The sequence below is a fragment of the Temnothorax nylanderi genome, unplaced genomic scaffold (assembly GCF_030848795.1).
Source record: "Temnothorax nylanderi isolate EJ_2023f unplaced genomic scaffold, tnyl_v1.0 TNYL_tig0172_pilon, whole genome shotgun sequence".
Taxonomy (NCBI): domain Eukaryota; kingdom Metazoa; phylum Arthropoda; class Insecta; order Hymenoptera; family Formicidae; genus Temnothorax; species Temnothorax nylanderi.
Genome location: NW_027249234.1, coordinates 5,071 through 26,080, shown reverse-complemented (window position 1 = coordinate 26,080; position 21,010 = coordinate 5,071). Strand labels below are relative to the sequence as shown.

The 21,010-nt window shown below is 39.9% G+C and overlaps 4 protein-coding genes across 14 annotated transcripts; 2 read left to right on the top strand and 2 right to left on the bottom strand.

Moving 5' to 3' along the window:
- Positions 1 to 89: 89 nt before the first annotated feature.
- Positions 90 to 5,642, bottom strand: Dock (SH2/SH3 adaptor protein dock). 6 transcript variants are annotated; one of them, XM_071715914.1, is made up of 4 exons: positions 5,047 to 5,641; positions 2,769 to 3,070; positions 1,204 to 2,141; positions 90 to 891 (listed from the first exon to the last, which is right to left on the bottom strand). In XM_071715914.1, the coding sequence occupies exons 2-4, from the start codon at positions 2,785 to 2,787 to the stop codon at positions 670 to 672; spliced, it is 1,179 nt and encodes a 392-aa protein (XP_071572015.1). In that variant the 5' UTR covers positions 2,788 to 3,070; positions 5,047 to 5,641; the 3' UTR covers positions 90 to 669. The 6 variants fall into 6 exon arrangements, with proteins under 6 accessions (XP_071572015.1, XP_071572018.1, XP_071572017.1 ...); XM_071715917.1 differs by having other exon boundaries at positions 5,162 to 5,641; XM_071715916.1 differs by lacking the exon at positions 5,047 to 5,641 and adding an exon at positions 4,555 to 5,022.
- Positions 5,643 to 6,828: 1,186 nt separating this feature from the next.
- On the bottom strand, positions 6,829 to 11,359 carry LOC139778072 (uncharacterized). Of its 2 annotated transcripts, XM_071715834.1 has the most exons (8): positions 10,544 to 11,358; positions 9,633 to 9,732; positions 9,082 to 9,538; positions 8,783 to 9,004; positions 8,297 to 8,498; positions 7,821 to 8,184; positions 7,431 to 7,746; positions 6,829 to 7,278 (listed from the first exon to the last, which is right to left on the bottom strand). In XM_071715834.1, exons 1-8 carry the CDS (start codon positions 10,769 to 10,771, stop codon positions 6,948 to 6,950), a joined length of 2,220 nt encoding a protein of 739 aa, XP_071571935.1. In that variant the 5' UTR covers positions 10,772 to 11,358; the 3' UTR covers positions 6,829 to 6,947. The 2 variants fall into 2 exon arrangements, with proteins under 2 accessions (XP_071571935.1, XP_071571936.1); XM_071715835.1 differs by lacking the exons at positions 6,829 to 7,278; positions 7,431 to 7,746 and having other exon boundaries at positions 8,031 to 8,184; positions 8,292 to 8,498; positions 10,544 to 11,359.
- A 1,001-nt stretch (positions 11,360 to 12,360) lies between these two features.
- Positions 12,361 to 16,148, top strand: LOC139778070 (brefeldin A-inhibited guanine nucleotide-exchange protein 2-like). Of its 5 annotated transcripts, none has more exons than XM_071715829.1 (8): positions 12,361 to 12,824; positions 13,225 to 13,604; positions 13,680 to 14,003; positions 14,188 to 14,421; positions 14,532 to 14,788; positions 14,891 to 15,102; positions 15,183 to 15,568; positions 15,638 to 16,148. In XM_071715829.1, the coding sequence occupies exons 2-4, from the start codon at positions 13,358 to 13,360 to the stop codon at positions 14,379 to 14,381; spliced, it is 765 nt and encodes a 254-aa protein (XP_071571930.1). In that variant the 5' UTR covers positions 12,361 to 12,824; positions 13,225 to 13,357; the 3' UTR covers positions 14,382 to 14,421; positions 14,532 to 14,788; positions 14,891 to 15,102; positions 15,183 to 15,568; positions 15,638 to 16,148. The 5 variants fall into 5 exon arrangements, with proteins under 5 accessions (XP_071571930.1, XP_071571932.1, XP_071571933.1 ...); XM_071715831.1 differs by lacking the exon at positions 12,361 to 12,824 and adding an exon at positions 12,910 to 13,082; XM_071715830.1 differs by lacking the exon at positions 12,361 to 12,824 and adding an exon at positions 13,093 to 13,111.
- On the top strand, positions 14,447 to 15,676 carry LOC139778071 (GTPase-activating protein and VPS9 domain-containing protein 1-like). The gene is made up of 5 exons (XM_071715833.1): positions 14,447 to 14,463; positions 14,747 to 14,788; positions 14,891 to 15,102; positions 15,183 to 15,568; positions 15,638 to 15,676. The coding sequence occupies exons 1-5, from the start codon at positions 14,447 to 14,449 to the stop codon at positions 15,674 to 15,676; spliced, it is 696 nt and encodes a 231-aa protein (XP_071571934.1).
- Positions 16,149 to 21,010: the final 4,862 nt, after the last annotated feature.

The following is a 21,010-nucleotide window of genomic DNA, read 5'->3' as shown; positions in this document are numbered from 1 at the left end:
GTAGCATAAGAGTTTTAAACGCATACATATTTGTATTATAGCTATTATTGAACTGAAAATGGGCAGAAGAAATAAGTCGAAAGGATACATTTTTTTTTCTTATGCACACTTAAATACAGTTTATTTACTTAAAAACTTCTAATATAAATACAAAATCACAAATGAACACTTAGTCTTTGTTATAATTCAATACCAATAGCTCTAGAGTAGAGATCCACTTAATCGTTCATAATTGCATGATAATTAATTATTACTTGATCATTACACTTGCAGTCTATATTATATGCAGTTGTAATATATTATTAATCGTAATAACAGTCGGTTCGCGTTTTACAATTACATATGAATATAAAGATAAGCCTTGTGTTGTCAATTAGCTCATGTAGCTGTCGTATTAATGTTTCTTTGTTCGTTTGTTGAGTAGTCTGGAAGCTCCGAGGAGTGTAATACGAGTTACCGATTCACTTAGAGTAATAAATTATACCTCACTGTGTAAATGGTGAAAAACAATCGAGAAACACTAATATACGAGTAGACCAATTATATTAATTGTTATTGTATAAACGTACGAGAGATGTGTGATATTGATATTACTAGGCAGGCGTCGCGTATCTTGGCGATACATCTGAAAGCGCATGGACTGTCTCCTTCTTCATGGCACGAATTCATCTAGCAACCGTTACTACTGGCATTGCCTTTTGGTAGTGGGCGCACCAAGTACAGCTTTTCTCCCTGCTTATTGGTGTAGATTGGGGCCCTCTGGTAATGATCTACAAGCTGATCTAACGTGTGGAACTTCCTCTGACCGATGCAGTATAGCGCTCCTTCCACGTGTACCCTAAAGTGCTTGTTACGTCCCGGCGCTTTCAAGGATACCGAATAGTCGCCCATCTAAAAATTGACAATAATTAGAGCGATAAGCAATGACCATATATTCTTGTCATACTTTGTCAATACAATTAATTAAATACAGCGAGTTCTTAATTAATTGTAAGTTTTTACAGTTTCAATGAAATCTTGAAGATATAAATTTTATTGAAATACAGGTAAAAATTATATACGTGGATAAATAAGATAAACGCAAAGATCTTGGAAAGTTAAAGTTTCGACTGAGAGATAATCGATTGTATCTCACGAAAAATTTGCTAAAGCCAACTCGAACGGAAGTTCTGATTTAATCGCGACGGTAGCCGCTATACTCACGTTGGTTTCACTATCCCTGATTAGGAAATCTCCGTCGTGGCCGTGTTGATTGAGCAGCGTGTCGCATTGCGAGCGCGTAATACTACCGTAGTACCAAGGCTTGCCGACGAGATGCGGCCGATCGCCGGGATCCGGCCTCCGTTCGAGGGAATCCCCCTGGCTGATCTCGCTACTCGTCATACCGCGCTCGCGGTACGGTTGCGTCAAGTACTCGCTGAGCTCTTGGAGATAATTGCGCGGTACCAGGCCAACCTGTCCCTGGCTGTTTCTCGCCTTGTACCACTCCGGGTCCGCCGGTGGACGATCGAGGATCTCGAGGCGGTCGCCTTTCTCGAACGACAGCTCCTGATCGTTATTGGACGAGAACGAGTAGAGAGCCACCACGATGTCGAGCACGTTCTCGGCCATCGCGTACGTGTGAAGCGTGTCGTCGGCGTCGCCTTCCTCCTGGGTGTAGTTCGACGGGAACCAGCCGGCCTGGGTGCCGCTCTGACCCCGCCACCAGCCGTCATTGCTCTTCTCGAGTATCAGGATCCTGGTGCCCTTCACGAGGGACAGCTCGTCCGCCTGCTGCGCCTGGTAATTGTACTTGACGACCGCGGTGCCGATCGCCTCGCTCGGATCGGCCGGCAGACGTCGCGCCATGATGGGGGACTCGACCGCCCGGGACGGTGAGTTACTGGATGGCAGCGTCTTAGAGCCGGAGCCCTTCTTGACCTTTTTCTTAATACTATCGAACAGCGAGGGCTTCTCCTTCTTAACATAGTTGCTCGGCACATAACCAGCCTGTCCTCTCGCGCTCTGCACTCGCCACCAGTGCTTCGAATCGTCCAGCAACAGATAGCGATCGTTCTTACGTAAATCTAGCTCCTGAGCGCCCTGTGCCCCATAATCATATTTGGCGACAACGTAACATACGTCGTCTTGACTCGTCTTGCCTGAAATGTATCACAGCTATTATCATTGCACATACCGACATAAAGATGCGTGAGAAATGATTACGTTAGACTAGATTCCACTTTTAATTAATGTTTGTTTAATCATCATTTAGTACACGTGATATTTACTACAAACGCTTCACTATAAATTATCAACTATCAGATTCAACTCGAATTTTTTGTATAGTTATGAATATTAAAAAAGATTTACGCGTCACAACTTAACAAAATAACATTGTAACAAGATCATCAGGTTCTCACACTATTTCTGTTAATAGGATACACGAGACAGAACCAAACTTACTGTTCTTAATCATCACACAAATTACTCTATATATCTGCTCACAGAAACAATAAATGTATACTTTAATATAAATTTACGCAGCAAATGTCACAGTCAGTACAAGGATCAATTATTCACGCAGCAATCCAATTTGATCAAAGATGACAGAAAAATAAAAATCCTTAATATTCTCAGAGAAACCAAGGTGTACGGTAAAATTGATCAAGATACACAAGGACGAATTAGGGTCGAAGTAATACTTTATGTAGACCTGATGACAAACTTCGTCGAGTCAAAAGAAAGATTTACATACAAAGCAAAAAGCGTACGAAAATAAAACGTACCATGCTTCATGGCTGCCATGTGCGTAAAAATAAATACATATATATATGTATACGACGATATATATGTATTTAGATTTTTGTTATGTACAGCTGAGTGTGGCGTGAGTAGCTGCTACTCACGTACTACTTCAACAAATCTTTAAGTCTGCTTGTACAGAGTCGACGGCGTGAGTGCAGCAGGCATTCATTATTTAGGTTTTTTGTTTTGCTTTTTTTTTTGTTTCAGTGCTGATGCACCTGCTGATTTCTTTGGTCAGAATCCATCGTTCTCAAGGGTAGCGCAAGCAAGTGCATTACCAACACTTTGGGGAAAAACAAAAATAAACGATCATTAGCACAAGATTCATCAGAGATATGGACTAGTATAAGACTTCATTTTTATCATAATATACTTAAAGAGCTATGGCACGTCATAGAGTGCGTTACGCACATTCCGTAATGGCAATCTGCAACTTCTCTACGGAGTTGCGAAGCTGCCAAGGAAAGCATTTGATAATCGGTCATTTTACAACTGTGCAATATATACTCGTTACAGTAATTCATGCCGATAAACATAATTTTGAATCTGACTTTTTAGAGTTATGTGGAGACTCTTGGACAAATTTTCTCTTACGAGAAATGAGAATGACGACATAATACCGACTGATACGCTAATGACTCACTCTATGGCATGCCTGTTTACGTTTCTAGAATCTTTTATTCCTCTATAAACATGCAATATATTCTATCGAAATAACAACCACTGTATTACAATAAATTGCGCCGCGTTTACAGAATCGTTTAAACTCTTTTTACATCCATTTCCATCAATGCAGATTAATTTCAATCTCGGTCCAACTTGTGTTTTATCTTCTTCCATGAATCTATAATTCTTGGAACTGAAACAATTCTTGGAAAGGATAAAAAGTTAAAGTTAAACCAAGATTAAAGTCAATCTACATTGATAGATTACAACTTTATAGAAATGAATATTAGCAAGCGACTCGAGAGGCGATGATTAATAACGTTACAAAACCAGTTGGAAACTGCTGTAAGCGGCGTCTAAATCAACGGCCATCGTACCGCCTATTATGTTACTTAAACTGAGTGACAGTTATGCTAATATAATAATAATACTTCTATAGACAGCGCATAATCTATCAGAGTGCTGTAATACAAACACATATGCATGCGGCGGTAGACAAGTGTGCTACTCTACTTGAGCTAATAAATATGATCACCAATCGGCACAAAAGTATTAAGTATAATGTAACTAACATATTTATCCGGATATATTCGATAAGAAAGATGAACACACTAATCGACCTAGCAATTCAACCACTCTCCGTTATTAAAATAGAAGCTCGAAAGAAATGAGTTTTTCGCTAAACAAAATGCACCGGTACGCGATAAACGCCGATATGTCTCCCAACTTCCCCCCCCCCCCCCCACTTTTCTATCTCGTTTCTTATCCCCCGGCGTTTTGACGTCCATTTCTACTGATATAGATTAACTTTAATCTCAGTAACAGGGTTTAACTTTACTTTTTTATCTTCTCCCAGTTCCGAGAATTTTTCCAATTCTCAACGTTTTCCTTAGAAAAAGATGAAACGTCGAACCTAGAACCTAGATCAAAGTTAATCCGCGTTGATAGAAGTGGACGTGAGAGGAAGGAGAGCACCCGGAGGTGATGCGCGATCCGAAGGATCGATCAAACGTCATTCTCGAGCGATGATCGTCGTCGCCGTGTCGCAACTGTGATGCAGCTGTGCTCTCTCCAGGATCGTGCCTCGCGACTCGGACTTACGGAATACGGAGCATCCGAAGCTGGAGGCACTTGAAAACCGTCGGAGTTCTCTCCTTCCTGTCGCGCCTAAGCGGCGAACTAATCTAACGAGGAGCGGTCAAAAGCACGAGGAATACAAGCCGGTGTCGCATCTGCGCGCACCGCGGTCACTCGAGATTCACAACCACGTTCGCCGGCGGAATCAAAGGCGGTTTTCCGACTCGCCGCGCCGGCGATCTATTGCGTTATCGAGAGGAAAATCGGTTCGCCGAGGCGACACTGACTCGACACGAGCAACACGAGCGACCGTGGGGGGTTCCCTCGTCTGCTTCTCTTCCCTCCGTCTCTCTGTTTCTCGCGAGGAAGGGAAACAGCCGAGCGACACGACACAACTTTAACGCGCTTCACGGATCGTGCGAGGAGCGCAAGAAGAAGAAGAAGCGAGAAACGGACGGGCGGACGCGCGCGCACGCTTGCGGACGCCGCGCCGGTCGACTGTGCCGTCGGACTTACCGATTTTTAAACTTGACATATTCCTGCATAAAGAGCTTTTGGGATCTTACGTCGTTACACGGCTTGTTTTCCCCCACCCCGAGCCGCAGCCATGAAACGACTGAGCGGAGCGTACCTACGTGCCGGGGGGGCTCGTGCGTGTCTGTCTCCCTATCGCTCTTTCTCTCTCTCGCCTTTATCCCCCTGTATCTCTCTCTCTCTCTCTGTTTCCCGTGCAAGTGGAGAGGAGCGGGGAGTCAGGGAAGGAGCGCGCGGCGAGCGCCGCGTTCCATCCACTTTCGATCGTCGCCGTCGCCTGTCGTCGTCACCGGGCCCGAGGGGCCACGCGAACACGGACGATCCCTCACGCGCGAAGCGGAGCCGCCCTTCCTCCACGCCGCCACTTCCCGTATCGCGCGAGTTGACGGCCGACGGCTCGAAGCGATGCCTCACGCTCACGGCTCACGCCGATTCGCCACACGTTCGCGGCCGCGCTCGTACGCGACGGCGACCCCTCCCGCACGAAGAACAGACCCACCCTTAGGCCGGAGGTGTATGGTGTGTACACCGAGGATATCGGGTAGAAGTGCGATCCCCGGCTCGATGCTCGATGTTCGCGAGACCACCTACGGAACGTTTGCCGCGCCACCTAGCGACGAACGAACCCTCCAATACGCGCCTACGTTCATGACGTTTCTCGCGCGATTTTGCGCAAATGGGCGCGTTCAGCAGACACAACTGTTGCACAACAGTTGAGTTCGTCTTATCATCACTCTGCGTTAATTGATTGGTTCTAAAAGTAAGAGCCAATCACGTTCGACCGCTACTCAGCGGCTTATGCTAGGTCTACAATGCGAGTCGTAAAGTCGTAAGTCGTAAGAATTGACCAATCACAGTCGATTATTCTCCTCAAATACGATTGTGATTGGTCCATTTCCTACGACTCACGACCTACGACTCGTATTAGGGGATCCTATAGTGGAGGCCGAACTTCCTCGACGTCGGTAATGTCAACATTTCTAATCCTGTTTTCTATGTTATATATCTATATCTGTCCTTGTCTAACAAAAGGCATCTGTCTTTGTTCGATTGCTGCGCCATCTCTCGCTACACGCAATACTGCTTATCCTATCAACCTGAATGTGCTTTTGCTCAATAAACCTTCATTAAAGAAAATCTTTTTTTCTAGGCATTCAATCTTAGTTTTATTTACACGAAATTGTTCGTAAATGTTGTCGCTATTTCCCTTGTGTATCATTTTGTATATATAAACTGCAGTATTTTTGTTTAAGCAAATATTGTCGTCAGGTGACAGCTGTATGTGCCCAAATTTTTTATTTTTTTTCGTTTCTGGGTAGCGATCATGTAACTTTTTCCCTAGAGCGGAAACGTGAAAAGTGAAAAGTTTCATGTAACTATCTCTTTCTATTAGTGTTGAATAGAAAGAGATAAACTTTTCACTTTTCACGTTCCGTCCTAGGGGAAAAGTTACATGATCGCTATCCTGATATGAAATCGTGTATCGGGAAATAGATTTTTGTGCGTACTTTAATTCTAGACCAAAAACTTGCAATTCTGTAAAGCCAATTCAAAGAATTCTTCGAATCTGCAAATGTCGGTAACTACTGCCACTATAGGATCACCATTTGGCTTTAGGTGATCCTAAAGCCAAATTACCGACAATTGCAGGGAAGGGTCTAGCTTTGCGTAGACTGCACAGAACTTAATTTTTTTTTACACAATTGAAGTATGCACGAAAACACATTGCGCGAGTGTTGATTTCAAGACAAAAATCGAAAAAAATTACAAAAATACATTTTTTATTTAAACCTAATTTATCAGATAATTTTTACAAAGTAAATTTGTAAGTAAACATATAAAAAGTAAATTGATTTGTCCTAAACTATCAAACAAAAACTATTTCAATATCGGCAGAATGTATAGACGGACACGTGCGGATATCTTTCCTTCCATTGATTAACCAATTGATTAACCAATTGATTAACCAATTGATTTATATTACTCGAAACAAAATAAATCTGCAGTTCAGGACATTGTTCAAAAATAACGGAACAATTATCAGGTATATCAAGTTTCGCGTGAAAAAGATGTAACTGTTTTAAGTTTTTGCACTGCGCTAGTAATTCCAATCGGTGATCAGTGAGGACAGCACAGAACAAAGAAACTTTTTGCAAGTTTTGATAAGAGGAAAGTAATTTAAATAAGCTATCATCAGTAACTGAATAATCGAATCTGTAACAAAAATTATATAATTAATACAGTACTTTAATTGCAAGGAGAAAATTCATGTAACTTTTTCAAGATGCTCGCAAAAGAAGCAAACAAATTTCAATAAAGAATACACTAATGTGTGTTTTAAAAGAAAATGTAGCACACGCACTTACACAAGTCTCACTTCTTGTAAATTCTTACAGTTAGCGAGAGCATTAATACCCTCAGATGTAAGACGACGTGCGTACAGGAATGCGTCTATTACTTCCAAGTCATGACACGAATTTTCCAACTCTATTAGAACTGCATCGTCTATAAAGTCTACAAAGTCTGCCGATAACCGACGAATCCGTTGATTATTTTGTAGTATTTTGCAAAGACGTTCGGTTCTTATACTAGTATTCAGAACGTATAAATGTTCCAAATTATTTAGCCCCTCGAGATACGAAAATCCTTCGTCGTCTATGCAAGAATAAGTTAGATCCAATTCTAAGAAAAATTTGTATTACAAATTATTATACAATTTACCAATAATCTTGACAATTATATACATATGCATATACCTTTCAAATTTTTGCATGTCTCTGAAGTTTTAAGTAGGACAGGATTTAAACATTCTCCATCGTTGCAGTCACTTAATCTTAAATGCGTTAAACGCCTGCCGCAATTATCAAGAAAGTTTACGAAATCATTAACATCAAAGTTGCATCCTGTAAGATCTAATTGTTGCAAATATTTACATCTAGGTGTAAAGTAACAAAATAATTTGCACATATATTTTTTGTCAGATTTAATCCATCGCATGTTCAAACGTGTATACAGTAGAGGATCCCGTGTTAAAATATCAAAGCGCCTATTATTTACTTCATTCATGCGGCATAATGTTACCACATCTAAGTATTTAAATATTTTTAGTAGTATTTCATTCTGTAAAGATAAAATATAATTAATATAATACAAAATAAATACTTTAATACTCAAAGTAAATGTCATTGTAATAAATATTGTGATGAGAAATAGACTTCTTAGAATACTTTACAGGAAGCGCAGATAAACTGCAACGTGATAGCTCCTTGGATTCATCCAATGAGAGTTTCATACTCTTGGCACAACTCGAATTACTTTTCAATAAAATACGACGCGGATATCTCTGATCAAGAGGTTGCTCATAACCAGGGATTACCTCCTGAGATACCTTTTTGTGCTTCAAATTATTCTTATAAGAAATCCTTCTTATGTCGCTGCAAATATTATCGGAATAAATTAAGGGGATCCTGGACAGGGGACAATTACTGACAAAAACAGTCAGGGCTCGTTCTTTGAAACGGCTTTATAGATCGCAAAATCCTTTTACAGGAGTAAGGTATAGGTACTAATGAAGAGTGGGAATTTAAAAAATTAGTGATAATTGAAAAAAAAATGCTGTCCTCATAACCATATTTTCTAATATAAACAGTCGTATAGGTTATATGTACGAAATAAAATGTTTCCACTCTTCAGAATACGTGCACAAACAATAACGTACCGTTGAAATTGAGATTGAAAGCCTGGAAAACAAATCTGGGCTTCGAGAAAATCGTATATATTTTCCACAAAAATATACACGCAGGTTAGTAAGTGGAGATGACACAGGTATCGAACAAGGACAAATGTCATTTCGTTAGACAAAGACAGATACAGGAAAAACAAAATTAAAAATGTTGACATTATCGACATCGAGAAAGTTCGGCCGTCACTCCAACATCCCCTTAATTTTTAAATTAATTTTTATTATTAACAGAAAAAATGGATTAAAATATTATTTAATGTCAATGATAATAATACCTTTTATAAATAACACAATATTCAGGAAAATTTCGTTGCAGATGAACTATATCCAAGTGTGCACTTTTTAAATCTGCTGTTAAATTATGAACATCGTCGTGGTGTGAAGAGTACATGCTGTTAATTCTTTTTAACAGATTACTTAAACTCTCGTTAGGATTTTTAGGAAGGATCAAATCTGATGTACCGATAAGCATCACACCATCCAGTTTTGTATAATTTTTAATTGTACTGCCCTTAAACACTAGTCTGAGCATTTTGGTTTTGAAGTTGCACGGATGCGACAACGGTGGAGAAAATAATCTTGATTCCGGAGGTACAATCTGAGACGATTCATCCCACAACTGAATCCAGTGATTATTGGAATCTTGAGCCGAAATTTGAATTACGCTTCCAGGATTAAATATTTCGTAAATACAGACTCTGATTGGATATACAGCTTTATGAAACTCGATATCTTTAAATAGAAAATATTATTATATTTACTCTCTTCTCAGCAAAAGCGTATCTTCCTTAACAATATCTTATTTATCGATTTAAATATTACATACCAATATATCTTTTTGTCGCATAATAATCGTACGGATTGGGTCTCATGGCAGCTTTGTATAGCCACGAAGATATTGAAACACCACTATCATCCTTTATCCTCTATATTAGAAAATCAAAATTGTCAAATAGCAGAAAATCTTGTAACAATGGCCGTGTTCAGCAGACACAACTGTTGAGTTCGTCTTATCAACACTCTGCGTTGTTTGGTTAGTTCTAAAAGTAAGAGCCAATCACGTTTGACTGCTACTCAGCGGCTTGGTCTGCTGAACGCGCCCAATATATAGCGATTGACTCAACTTCCGAATAGCCTCTACCTCCGAATTTGATGAAACTTGCAGCAATTGTTGACCATTAGAGGACACGTTCATACCATAAAGGATTTTGTACATACGGAAACAAATAGGAACGGAGAAATTGGCGTCAAAAATTCAAAATTTTTATTCTAATTTATAGACAATCTAATGTGCGTTCCACTTATCGCTCGCAACGCTCGTGGAATCATTTCATCCTTGTTGTTTGTCAAATATTAAACAAGGACGAAATGATGCTCGCGAGCGTTGTGAGCGATAAGTGGAATGCAGCCCTAGTGGTTGAATTTTGATAAAATTTGAGTGGTGTAGGTTAATAGGTTCTAATCTGATACGGGCTTTACGTGCTAAACTTGGTCTAAGTTTTGGTTTCTCTTTGCCGCTCCGACGTTTATATGTAACTATCTGTACACACATTATGTAATCAGTAATCATTCATTAGTAATTAGTAAATCATACAATTTACCATTTGTATTTTTTTAATTTCTCGTTCCTATTTGTTTCCGTACAAAATCCTTTATAGTGTGGGTGTGTCCTTTAATGCTATACAATTGCTGCAAGTTTCATTAAATTTGGAGGTAGGGGCTATCCGGAACTCTTACCGAGATTGGTAAATGAAATAGTTGTCCGTAATTTTGAAATTTGGGTGGCCCAATTATGTCAGGGGCAGTACGGAATATGCTAACACTCCCGTGATCCACGGCAACAAATCTTTTCTTCACAAATTGATAGATGAAGTCGACAGTATCCTTTTCTCCTACGGATACTCTGCCGACATAGGGATATCGACTACAACTCTCGCAATATGAAGATTTATTGTGGGTTGTCATATTGTCTCTCTAAAAGAAGACAAAAAATACGAAGAATAATAATCCTTTCTTTTTTAGCATATGCTAAAATGCATTATAATATCATATATATATTTATAATGATAGCGTTAAGATTATATGTATAATCTAACAATAATCCTGCGTTCCGTAACGCGCATTTATCTATAGTATACGTAACGTTTACTATAGGAAATGCGCGCATATGCGCGTTACGGAAAGTGGCCTAAGTTTATCTTGCTTCCATTCGCATTGTTAAAAGTACTGACATTATTACATAGTCTGCATGTGTGTGTTAAATATCAGTATTAAATAATTAATTATTTTTAAGAAAATAAGTTATTTTTTAATTTTTTTAATGTAGAAAAATGTTCTTTTATAAATCTGAAATATCGGGAGCTCTGGTGTTCTTTTACTACCACGTGGCACACACGTGCACGAGCACAAAAGAAAGAACAAAAAAATTACACAATTTGGATCGCTCACATTCGCCAGACTTACGCTTAGTTTCTAAATGACTATAAAGTTCCATTCTACAATAGTCGTAAGAGTAGATGTAAGACGCGTAAGCAGAGTAAGCTACTAATAAGATTTTTACAATTCAAGAATAATCGATTGTATTTGGTCAACTTTTACTGCTTGCTAGTAATGCTCTTACCGCATACTCTTACAGTTATTGTACAATAATGGGTTTAATATTTTCCAAAATGTATTTTTTATTTTACTCAATGTATCTTTTATCTCATTTTCCGATACACGTTATAACATGTTCCACCACGTGGTACATGTGTTTCACACGGTAGAAGAACATATATGGCATACACACGTTCACGTGCACCAAAAAAAAAATTGTAAAATTTGAATTCGCTACACTTACGCTTACGCTTTTAGATGACTAAAATTTTTCAAAATGTATTTTTTCATTTATTTAATGTATCTTTTATCTCATTTGATATAGGTTATAGCGATCTAACGATAAGTTGCACAAAAGATCACACAGTGAATAAAAAGAATTAATTATTTATCTACTGAAAATTTAATTCGGAACTGAATCAAAAAATTAATCAGTAAAACTAGGTTCTATTGATTTTCATACTACTTACTGTTTATCAATAAAGCAATTTTGATTTTTTCCGTATAGAATGAAAAACGAAAATAAATGTTGAAACACGTGGTGAGCACATACTATTGCATACTATTTCTGGGAATTCTGTGTAGGTCGACACAGTACTGTTATTTCGTGGACGTTGGGACCCCCCACCATCTGGCACGGCGCGCGCACACAGCAGCGAACAGCCGTGTACTCTAGAGTCCCTATATAAAGCCCCTTGCACAATGCCAGGCAACAGGCAATAGGAACAGGGAATAGAAATCAGAAATCATGTATAAATGCAGAATAAACAGTGACACAGGCAATAGACACAGAGTTTCCATCACGTTGGAAATTCTGTGCCTATTGCCTGTTGCCAACCAATCATAGTATTCGAATTTTTTAGGTTGTAATTAACGATTTTTTGGTTATTTCCTGTTCCTATTGCCTGTTGCCTGGCATTGTGCAACCTCCCGTAACTTAGCCGGTCAACTTCGACTTTATTAATTTTTTTTTTTTTTAATCGTTTGTTGGTCGTTTGTTGGTGATTGTTGGCCTAATTACAACGTTTGTTGGTTCTTAATTGTTTTTTAAATTAAAAAAGAAAAATTAGCCTTAAGTTAGCCGGAAAAATTTTATTTTTAATTTAAAAAAAGCCTAATCGATGCGTAATTGTTTGCTGATGATTGTTGGTCTAATTTTAGCGTTTGTTGGTTTATTATTAGTCTTAAAAACGAAAAATTATCTCACATTAAAGTAATCGAAGATTGGTTTATTTGCCTACGACTTAAGGTTTATTTCTATCAATTTAAGGCTAACATCTGTAAAACTGGCTATGAATACGGGCCTTAACATCGGCAGAAAATCATTCGTATGTATTTAGCCGGAAATGAACGTCTTTTTAAAGAATCTCTATATGAAATCGTTTGTATTTCGTATGAAGACTTTTGAAGTGCAATTGAAAAGGTTTGTGAGTCATTCGTTTAATTGTAATTAATTATTTATTTTTACACCATGCATTTAGCCGAAATAGATAAATTAATAAAAGTTTTTATATGGAATCGTTTGTATTTTGTATGAAGAGTTATGAAGTGTGATTAAAAAGGTTTGTGAGTCACCCAGATAATTTTAATTAAATATTTATAAACTCGGTAATTATATATAGCCGAAATATAGATTTTTAGTTATTCATGTTAAAAGAAGAAGGCGCTAGTGTTCCCGAAGGTCCGTCTGCAGTCAGAATTAATATAAACGTTTTAAAAATTATTTTATACTGAAATAAATAAATATACAGGCTATAATAAGCCTGTAGCTATAAGCGATAGTTGCTAATTAAGTTTGTCACTCATATATTTCCATCTTGCAGAGGACCTCCGTAACGAGATCAAAGATGTACCAGTTGTGCAGGGTGAAGAGGTTATCTCAAACGCCCTGCCATAGCCCAAGAGCGACTCAAATGTCATTACCGCTGAGAAGTACTTCTTGCCATTTGAGTTAGCATGTCAGAGCAAGTCACCGCGGATTGTGATGACACAGCACTGGACTGCCTGCAGAAGTTAATCGCATATGGCCATCTCACTGGCAATGTGCCTGATTCAACGGAGCCTAACAAGCTGCTGATTGTGCGCATTGTCGAGACAATTTGCGGTTGCTTCACCGGTCTACAGACCGATGAGGGTGTGCAGCTGCAGATTATTAAAGCTTTGCTGACTGTAATGACAAGCCAGCATGTGGAGATACACGAGGGTACGGTATTGTTAACAATTCGTACTGTTTACAATGTTTACTTGGCATCGCGCAACCTGATGAATCAAACAACAGCCCATGCGACTCTCACGCAGATGATCAACGTGTTCTTCGCGCGAATGGAGACTCAGGCGGAGGAAGAGAATGTGAGGCTTGATGGGGAACATCAGCAGAAGGGTTCTGTCATAGCAAACGGCAAAACTGAAGCCAAGCTAAGTCCAGAGAATGCTCCTGGTAAATTAAAATTGTCATTGAGAAATCGTAGAGGTAAAGCAATCCGCGTGACGGACGACAGATGTTTCGATCGAGAAGCTGGTGGCGACGGCGTCGATGTGTGCAGGCACAGATTACGCAAGATTATGTTGGAAGATGTAACATCATCCGGTAATGTCGCGGGCGGTAAGATATTAATAAATAACTATTAACAATTATTGTATATTATTTTGTTACAATATAAACGGTTTCTGTTTTAATAGTTCTGTAGAATCGAATCGAAGATAAATCGGAAAGTAATGCTAAAAAAAAGGAAAAGTTTTCCTGCAAGTTTTAGACAGTAATAAATTGTTCTTTTGATTAATTTCAGATACTACCGATGATATATTAGCGAAATACAGAAGAAAGCCAAGCGCAGCTAGCGATACAGCCTCGGTCGAAAGCAATCAGTCCCGTACAAAAGAGGTGGAAGACGAAAGACTTTCAATCGATCCGAATAATGTAGAACTCTCTTATGCTTTTGCGGATGCTAAAAGAAAATTACGTATAGTACTTAGTACTTAGCACTGCTGACCTTCAACACATTCCATGGAATACTTCAGAGGTATTTATTGTATTATTTTTTAATCATGGCGTACAAAACAAAGTGTGATTTTTTTATGGATTACTTAATTACTTAATGTTCAAATATTGGCATATAAAATTTTATTACAGAGACATTGTTGGTCGCAGAAAGAAAACGAACTGGTTGCGTTTTTACAACTACAATTGGCAGAAGCTATAAACCTGCAGGATAGGGCATTAATAGCTCATCTTCATGAAACTTTACGTTGCGTGCGTCTATTTAATGACAATGGATGTAGAAAGCTCTTCAAATCACTTCGAGAGGATTATCAAAAACGATCTCCTTATATCGCATATTTAATCAGATGTCGTCAAGGATTGCTGTCGACATTAGCTCACTTAGATAGGTACTGTTTATATATAAATATCATCTTTGTATGTAATGTATAAGTAAATGTAAAATATGTTTAAATGTAAGATGTTAATCGTTTAATAATAATATTTTCCAGATTATGCGTGCGAGTTAAGTGCGATCAGGATGCTATCAATAATCATCTTGTATCCGTTTGTGTGAGGGTATTTTTGGAAAAAAAGGAGGCTTTCCTCCTGCGTTTCTGCGAAGAGTTTAAAAAGCTTACGCTAGCTGACGAGAAACAGGATCTCGTGGATAATTTTCTAGGAAAGGTCCACGCGGAAATGGACAACGATCCGATCTGGCAATGTACATGAATATAATTATTTATCTCGCAATTGATCTTAGCGGAGTGCTCAGAGACGTCTGAACTTACTTCTTACTTTCAGCGGCGAGCGCCAACCAGTTAGATTTGGCGAGAGTTGTGGTGGAAAGAACCGTCATGGCACGGGTATACCACAATGCGCTCTATCTAAATGAAGATGGAGATGTATATAGGGACCAGCTTCTTCAGGATCACATAAAAAAGTTGGCGAAAGTCGTAACTCCAAATCACAAGGACCTACGCATTCCAAATGTTTATCATTACGAATGTTCCTGGTCATGGGCGCAGGCTGAATTGGCTGTGATATCGGCGTATAAGACTCCTAGGGATAAGTTGCAGTGTGTATTTCGTTGCGCGACTACCATCATGAATCTCCTCTCCATGGCGTCGGAAAGAGGCATACCTGCTGCCGACGATCTGACTCCCGTGCTGGTCTATGTCATAATCAAGGTATGCGATTGAAAAGAGAATATGTGATTTTAGCAAGAAGAGTGATTGTTAACGTGTGCTTAATTTCAGACTAATCCGCCGTCGTTGTATCGACTGTTCAATATGTAGACAGCTTTTACGGGAATCGATTGGAGGGAGAGGAACAATATTGGTGGACGCAGTTCTGCGCCGCGATCGAGTTTATTAAGACAATGGATTAACAGTTTCTCAAGAGTATCACGATAAATAAGATTAGATTCGATGCTGGTGATAATGTAGAAATGTATCATAATCATAATTTGACGATTTCATAAAGAAGAAGACCAATATCTTGTGTAAAGCTAGCTGAACAGTTTTATGCTTCCAGTATCTTGATTAAAATTCTTAAATAGCCTCTTAAATAGTCTGTTAGTTCTTTCGCACGTTATTATGTAACATTAGCAAAGACTGAATATACGTAAAGTGTGGCTTTATTTTTATTTGTAACTCTATTGTACAATTTCGCAGGACATCGAAAAAAAAGAAACGTTTAGATATTCTATAATTTATGTGTAAACAATACAGAACTTATAGAGAATTGATAACCATTTAGCAGGATAAACTGTCTTGACGTACTCTTTCTACATGCGCACCTTCCCCAAGAGCCGAGACTCGAACCAGATCCTTGAAAAATATCGCCACTTTCGTAGAGCTTTTGTACAGTTTTACTCTAGGATTATGTATCAGGAATATCGCGAGAGAAAGAAAGACTTCGGAGATTTTTATCCGAATCGATCGACATAAAGAGAGCAGAGCATAGTAAAGAAGCTATAGCTTTCGAGAATTTGAACGCATAATACTTGTTAATACTATGAGCGAATTAGTTTACGTCACTCTGTCAAGCTTTAATATTAAATTACTAATAATATATCGATATCAGTAGTTTAATAATAATACATTTAAAAGCGTTCAATTTAAAAGCAGGGCAATCCTAATAAACGACTGTAAAAAAAATTCAAGATGGAACGCAATTAGCAACTATCGCTTATAGCTATACAGGCTTATAGCCTGTATATTTATTTATTTCAGTATAAAATAATTTTTAAAACGTTTATATTAATTCTGACTGCAGACGGACCTTCGGGAACACTAGCGCCTTCTTCTTTTAACATGAATAACTAAAAATCTATATTTCGGCTATATATAATTACCGAGTTTATAAATATTTAATTAAAATTATCTGGGTGACTCACAAACCTTTTTAATCACACTTCATAACTCTTCATACAAAATACAAACGATTCCATATAAAAACTTTTATTAATTTATCTATTTCGGCTAAATGCATGGTGTAAAAATAAATAATTAATTACAATTTAAACGAATGACTCACAAACCTTTTCAATTGCACTTCAAAAGTCTTCATACGAAATACAAACGATTTCATATAGAGATTCTTTAAAAAGACGTTTATTTCCGGCTAAATACATACGAATGATTTTCTGCCGATGTTAAGGCCCGTATTCATAGCCAGTTTTATAGATGTTAGCCTTAAATTGATAGAAATAAACCTTAAGTCGTAGGCAAATAAACCAATCTTCGATTACTTTAATGTGAGATAATTTTTCGTTTTTTTTCGTTTTTAAGACTAATAATAAACCAACAAACGCTAAAATTAGACCAACAATCATCAGCAAACGATTACGCATCGATTAGGCTTTTTTAAATTAAAAATAAAATTTTTCCGGCTAACTTAAGGCTAATTTTTCTTTTTAATTTAAAAAACAATTAAGAACCAACAAACGTTGTAATTAGGCCAACAATCACCAACAAACGACCAACAAACGATTAAAAAAAAAAAAATTAATAAAGTCGAAGTTGACCGGCTAAGTTACGGGAGGTAGTCGAGCCGGGAGCCTTCGAATCCGGCCGAATGCCGAATCACGTTCGGCCGCTCTCGCCGCCCGCCGCCGCGCGTCGGCGAGGCACGCGGCACGCGGCACTCGGCAGTCGGCACCTCGGCCTCGGCCTTGGCAGTCGCAATACCGCGATCGCGACCGTTGAATGAGTCCGCCGATTTCGCAGCAACGTACGTGCAAAGTCGGCGCGCGGACGATCATTTCCATCGGCGAGACAGCCTTGATACTTGTTTTGCCGACGCTCGGAGTACCCTCACCTGCGGATATTACTCACAATCAGTCATTCTCCCGATAAATTTCGAACAGGTGTCAAGTGTTTGTGCTCCGTGCCGTGGGGTGCTGATTCGGAACGCGCGCTCGTTCGTGCGATTGGCATTCCTGCTCCTCGTTTCGCGGGAATAATCGACGAGGCGCTCAATAATTTGCATCAAGTGTGTATCAAGTGTCGTGAATGAATTAATGTGTCGCTCGCTCGAGACGGAGATGTCGAGGGCGTCGAGGCGAAGGTACCTCGTACGGCAATTGCGAGTCGTGACGTGTCGTGAGTGATTTGTAGTTTCGTCGTGATATTCGCGGGCGATAATCGCTCGTCCCGGCCCGGGCCGCCATATGTCGCTGGACCATCGAATGTGCGTGGCATTCATTTACGCGGCATATCTCGAATCGTGTCGTGCTTTGAACGTGCTGTGTGCTGTGCCGGAATTGTCGTGCGATTATCCCCGATTCTTTTCGAAGAGCGGAAAGAGGGCCGAGTGACAACGTGAAATCGTATCGTGATTCAAGTAAATGATTCAAGTAAATAGCACGCTGTGATACAACGATACAACGCTCGTTCGTGAATATTTCTTATTTTTTGTGACTCGTGTATTTCGTGCCGCGTATAATCGCGACTCCTTATCGTGCAAAGCATGCATTAATAGTACTTACCTTCGCGAGATTTACGTGCTCGATACCGCGGCGTAATGTGCATACGATATTCAATCTTAATTGTGGTTTTGTTTAATCAATCTTATGTTACCTGTTTTTATATTACTACAGAGTAAAGTACTTCCTTCCCATGGGTACGACCTTGGCGAGGTGGGAAGGCCCAGTACCCAGTACGAGGATTTTACCCAAGCAAAACTCTTGTTCTGCTTGGATAAAAATTCAAAGACGGGGAAGCTAACGTACCCTCGTCCGCCGATTTAATTGAATAAACGAACCGCAGCCGGTTCGTCGCGTTTGCTTCGGGAGTGCCGTTCAAGTATAATCGGACTAAAGGACTTTTTTAAACGGGAGTGCCGTACAGTATCGCGCGAGAAAGACTTTTAATGAAATTAGTCCGCGCGCGATTGTAGTTTATTATCCGCGAGTGTTTCTCGCGAGTGTCCTGTGCGCGATGAGAGGAGGAAGCCTGACGTCCTGAGAGGAGGAGGAGGTCTGAGAGAGACATCGGGCCCCGGCGGAGCAACCTTGGGGTAAGTATCATCTTTTATCTGCATAAAATTAATAGTTTTTCCTCATTTATTCGGAGTTTTATTTCGATAAGCTAAAACTAATTAGAAAAAAAGAAATTATTTAAAATTTTATAAAAATTTATTTTTGTAAATATTTTTTCCGGAAAATAGATAATTATATCAGTGAATCTAATTGAAAGACGAATTTAGATGCGCGTAAAATTATGTGTATTTTTTGAAACATTTATCATTTTCAGCGCCTCTTTAATTTATATCTTTCGTTTTTGTTACAGTATCATCGTAGTTACGTGGCCGAATTACTCCGCCCGTTGCGCATCGGATCGGTGAGTGACGAATTTTTTACAATAATATGGGGTAACGAATTTGTGAGACCTATATTAGATATATTTATGTATTGTATCCACATAATAGTACTATAGATAAATGCGACTTCTTACAAATTCGTTGCTCTAAAATGGATAGACTAGATCAGACTAGGCTAAATAATTAATCCTGGAGCATCATCATTATTTATCGATTTATTGTGCTTACGGGAGAATGCATCCATAAGCACATACGTTATGTCGATGCATTATTTATTAATGCATCTAATGTTATTTGTATCGCAGAACATGCGAAGTATACCAGTCGCCTGAAATTTATAGGCAATTATTTAAATTTGGCAAATATACACGGAGAAAAAAATAATGTTGTATCAACAGCCTGAGTCTAATTGGAATAATCTTGTTAATTCAATACATTATGCTTTTGTTTTAATGAAATAAAACAAGATTATTTCCAATTAGACTAATGCTGTTGATACAACATTATTTTTTCTCTGTGTATATTTTATTGAGGACGAGCATGGCCTAGTAGACAGCGCACTGGTCTATTGAGCCAAAGGTCCCGGGTTCGATTCCCGGTAGAGCTAGAAAATATATTCGCTCGTTTCTCCTCTTCCGGGAAGATATAATCACGACGATTTTTATTAGAACGCGATTAACATAAAATTCTTTCATTCTTGATAATATAATTCTGTTTTACTTTCCATTGCTGCTGTGTATTAATTCTTGGACGAATACATTAATTACGCGTATCCTTGTAAAATTAAAAGCAAATTAAGTCACTTAATTAAGATTTTATTAACGATCCAACGTAGTGGTTTATTTTTTTCCGATATGATTAACGCGCGCTTATAACGATCGCAACGATTCGTAATCAACCGCAACATTATAATCATCTACCGGCGCTGTGACACGCGGCGCGACCTCCCCCCCTGCTCGCTCGACCGTATAAATCGGCGCGTTGTCTACCGGCGGCAGTGACACGCGGCGCGACCTCCCCCCCTGCTCGCTCGACCGTATAAATCGGAGCGTTGTCTACCGGCGGCAAGTGACACGCGGCGCGACCTCCCCCCCTGCTCGCTCGACGTATAAATCGGCGCGTTGTCTACCGGCGGCTAGTGACACGCGGCGCGACCTCCCCCCCTGCTCGCTCGACCGTATAAATCGGCGCGTGTTGTCTACCGGCGGCAGTGACACGCGGCGCGGACCTCCCCCCCTGCTCGCTCGACCGTATAAATCGGCGCGTTGTCTACCGGCGGCAGTGACACGCGGCGCGACCTCCCCCCCTGCTCGCTCGACCGTATAAATCGGCGCGTTGTCTACCGGCGGCAGTGACACGCGGCGCGAACCTCCCCCCCCTGCTCGCTCGACCGTATAAATCGGCGCGTTGTCTACCGGCGGCAGTGACACGCGGCGCGACCTCCCCCCTGCTCGCTCGACCGTATAAATCGGCGCGTTGTCTACCGGCGGCAGATGACACGCGGCGCGACTTCCCCCCTTGCTCGCTCGACCGTATAAATCGGCGCGTTTGTCTACCGGCGGCAGTGACACGCGGCGCGACTTCCCCCCTTGCTCGCTCGACCGTATAATACGCGCAGTTGCTACCGGCGGCAGTGACACGCGGCGCGACTTCCCCCCTTGCTCGCTCGACGCGGTGTTAGGGTCACTCGTGGTGGTTTTAGCCGGTAGGCTGCGGGGAAATGGCGGAACTTTAATGTTCTGCTCTCCGCAGAATCCGGCACTCCCCCCGCCCCGCCCCGGGGAAGGGGGGGTCTTCCTCCCGAA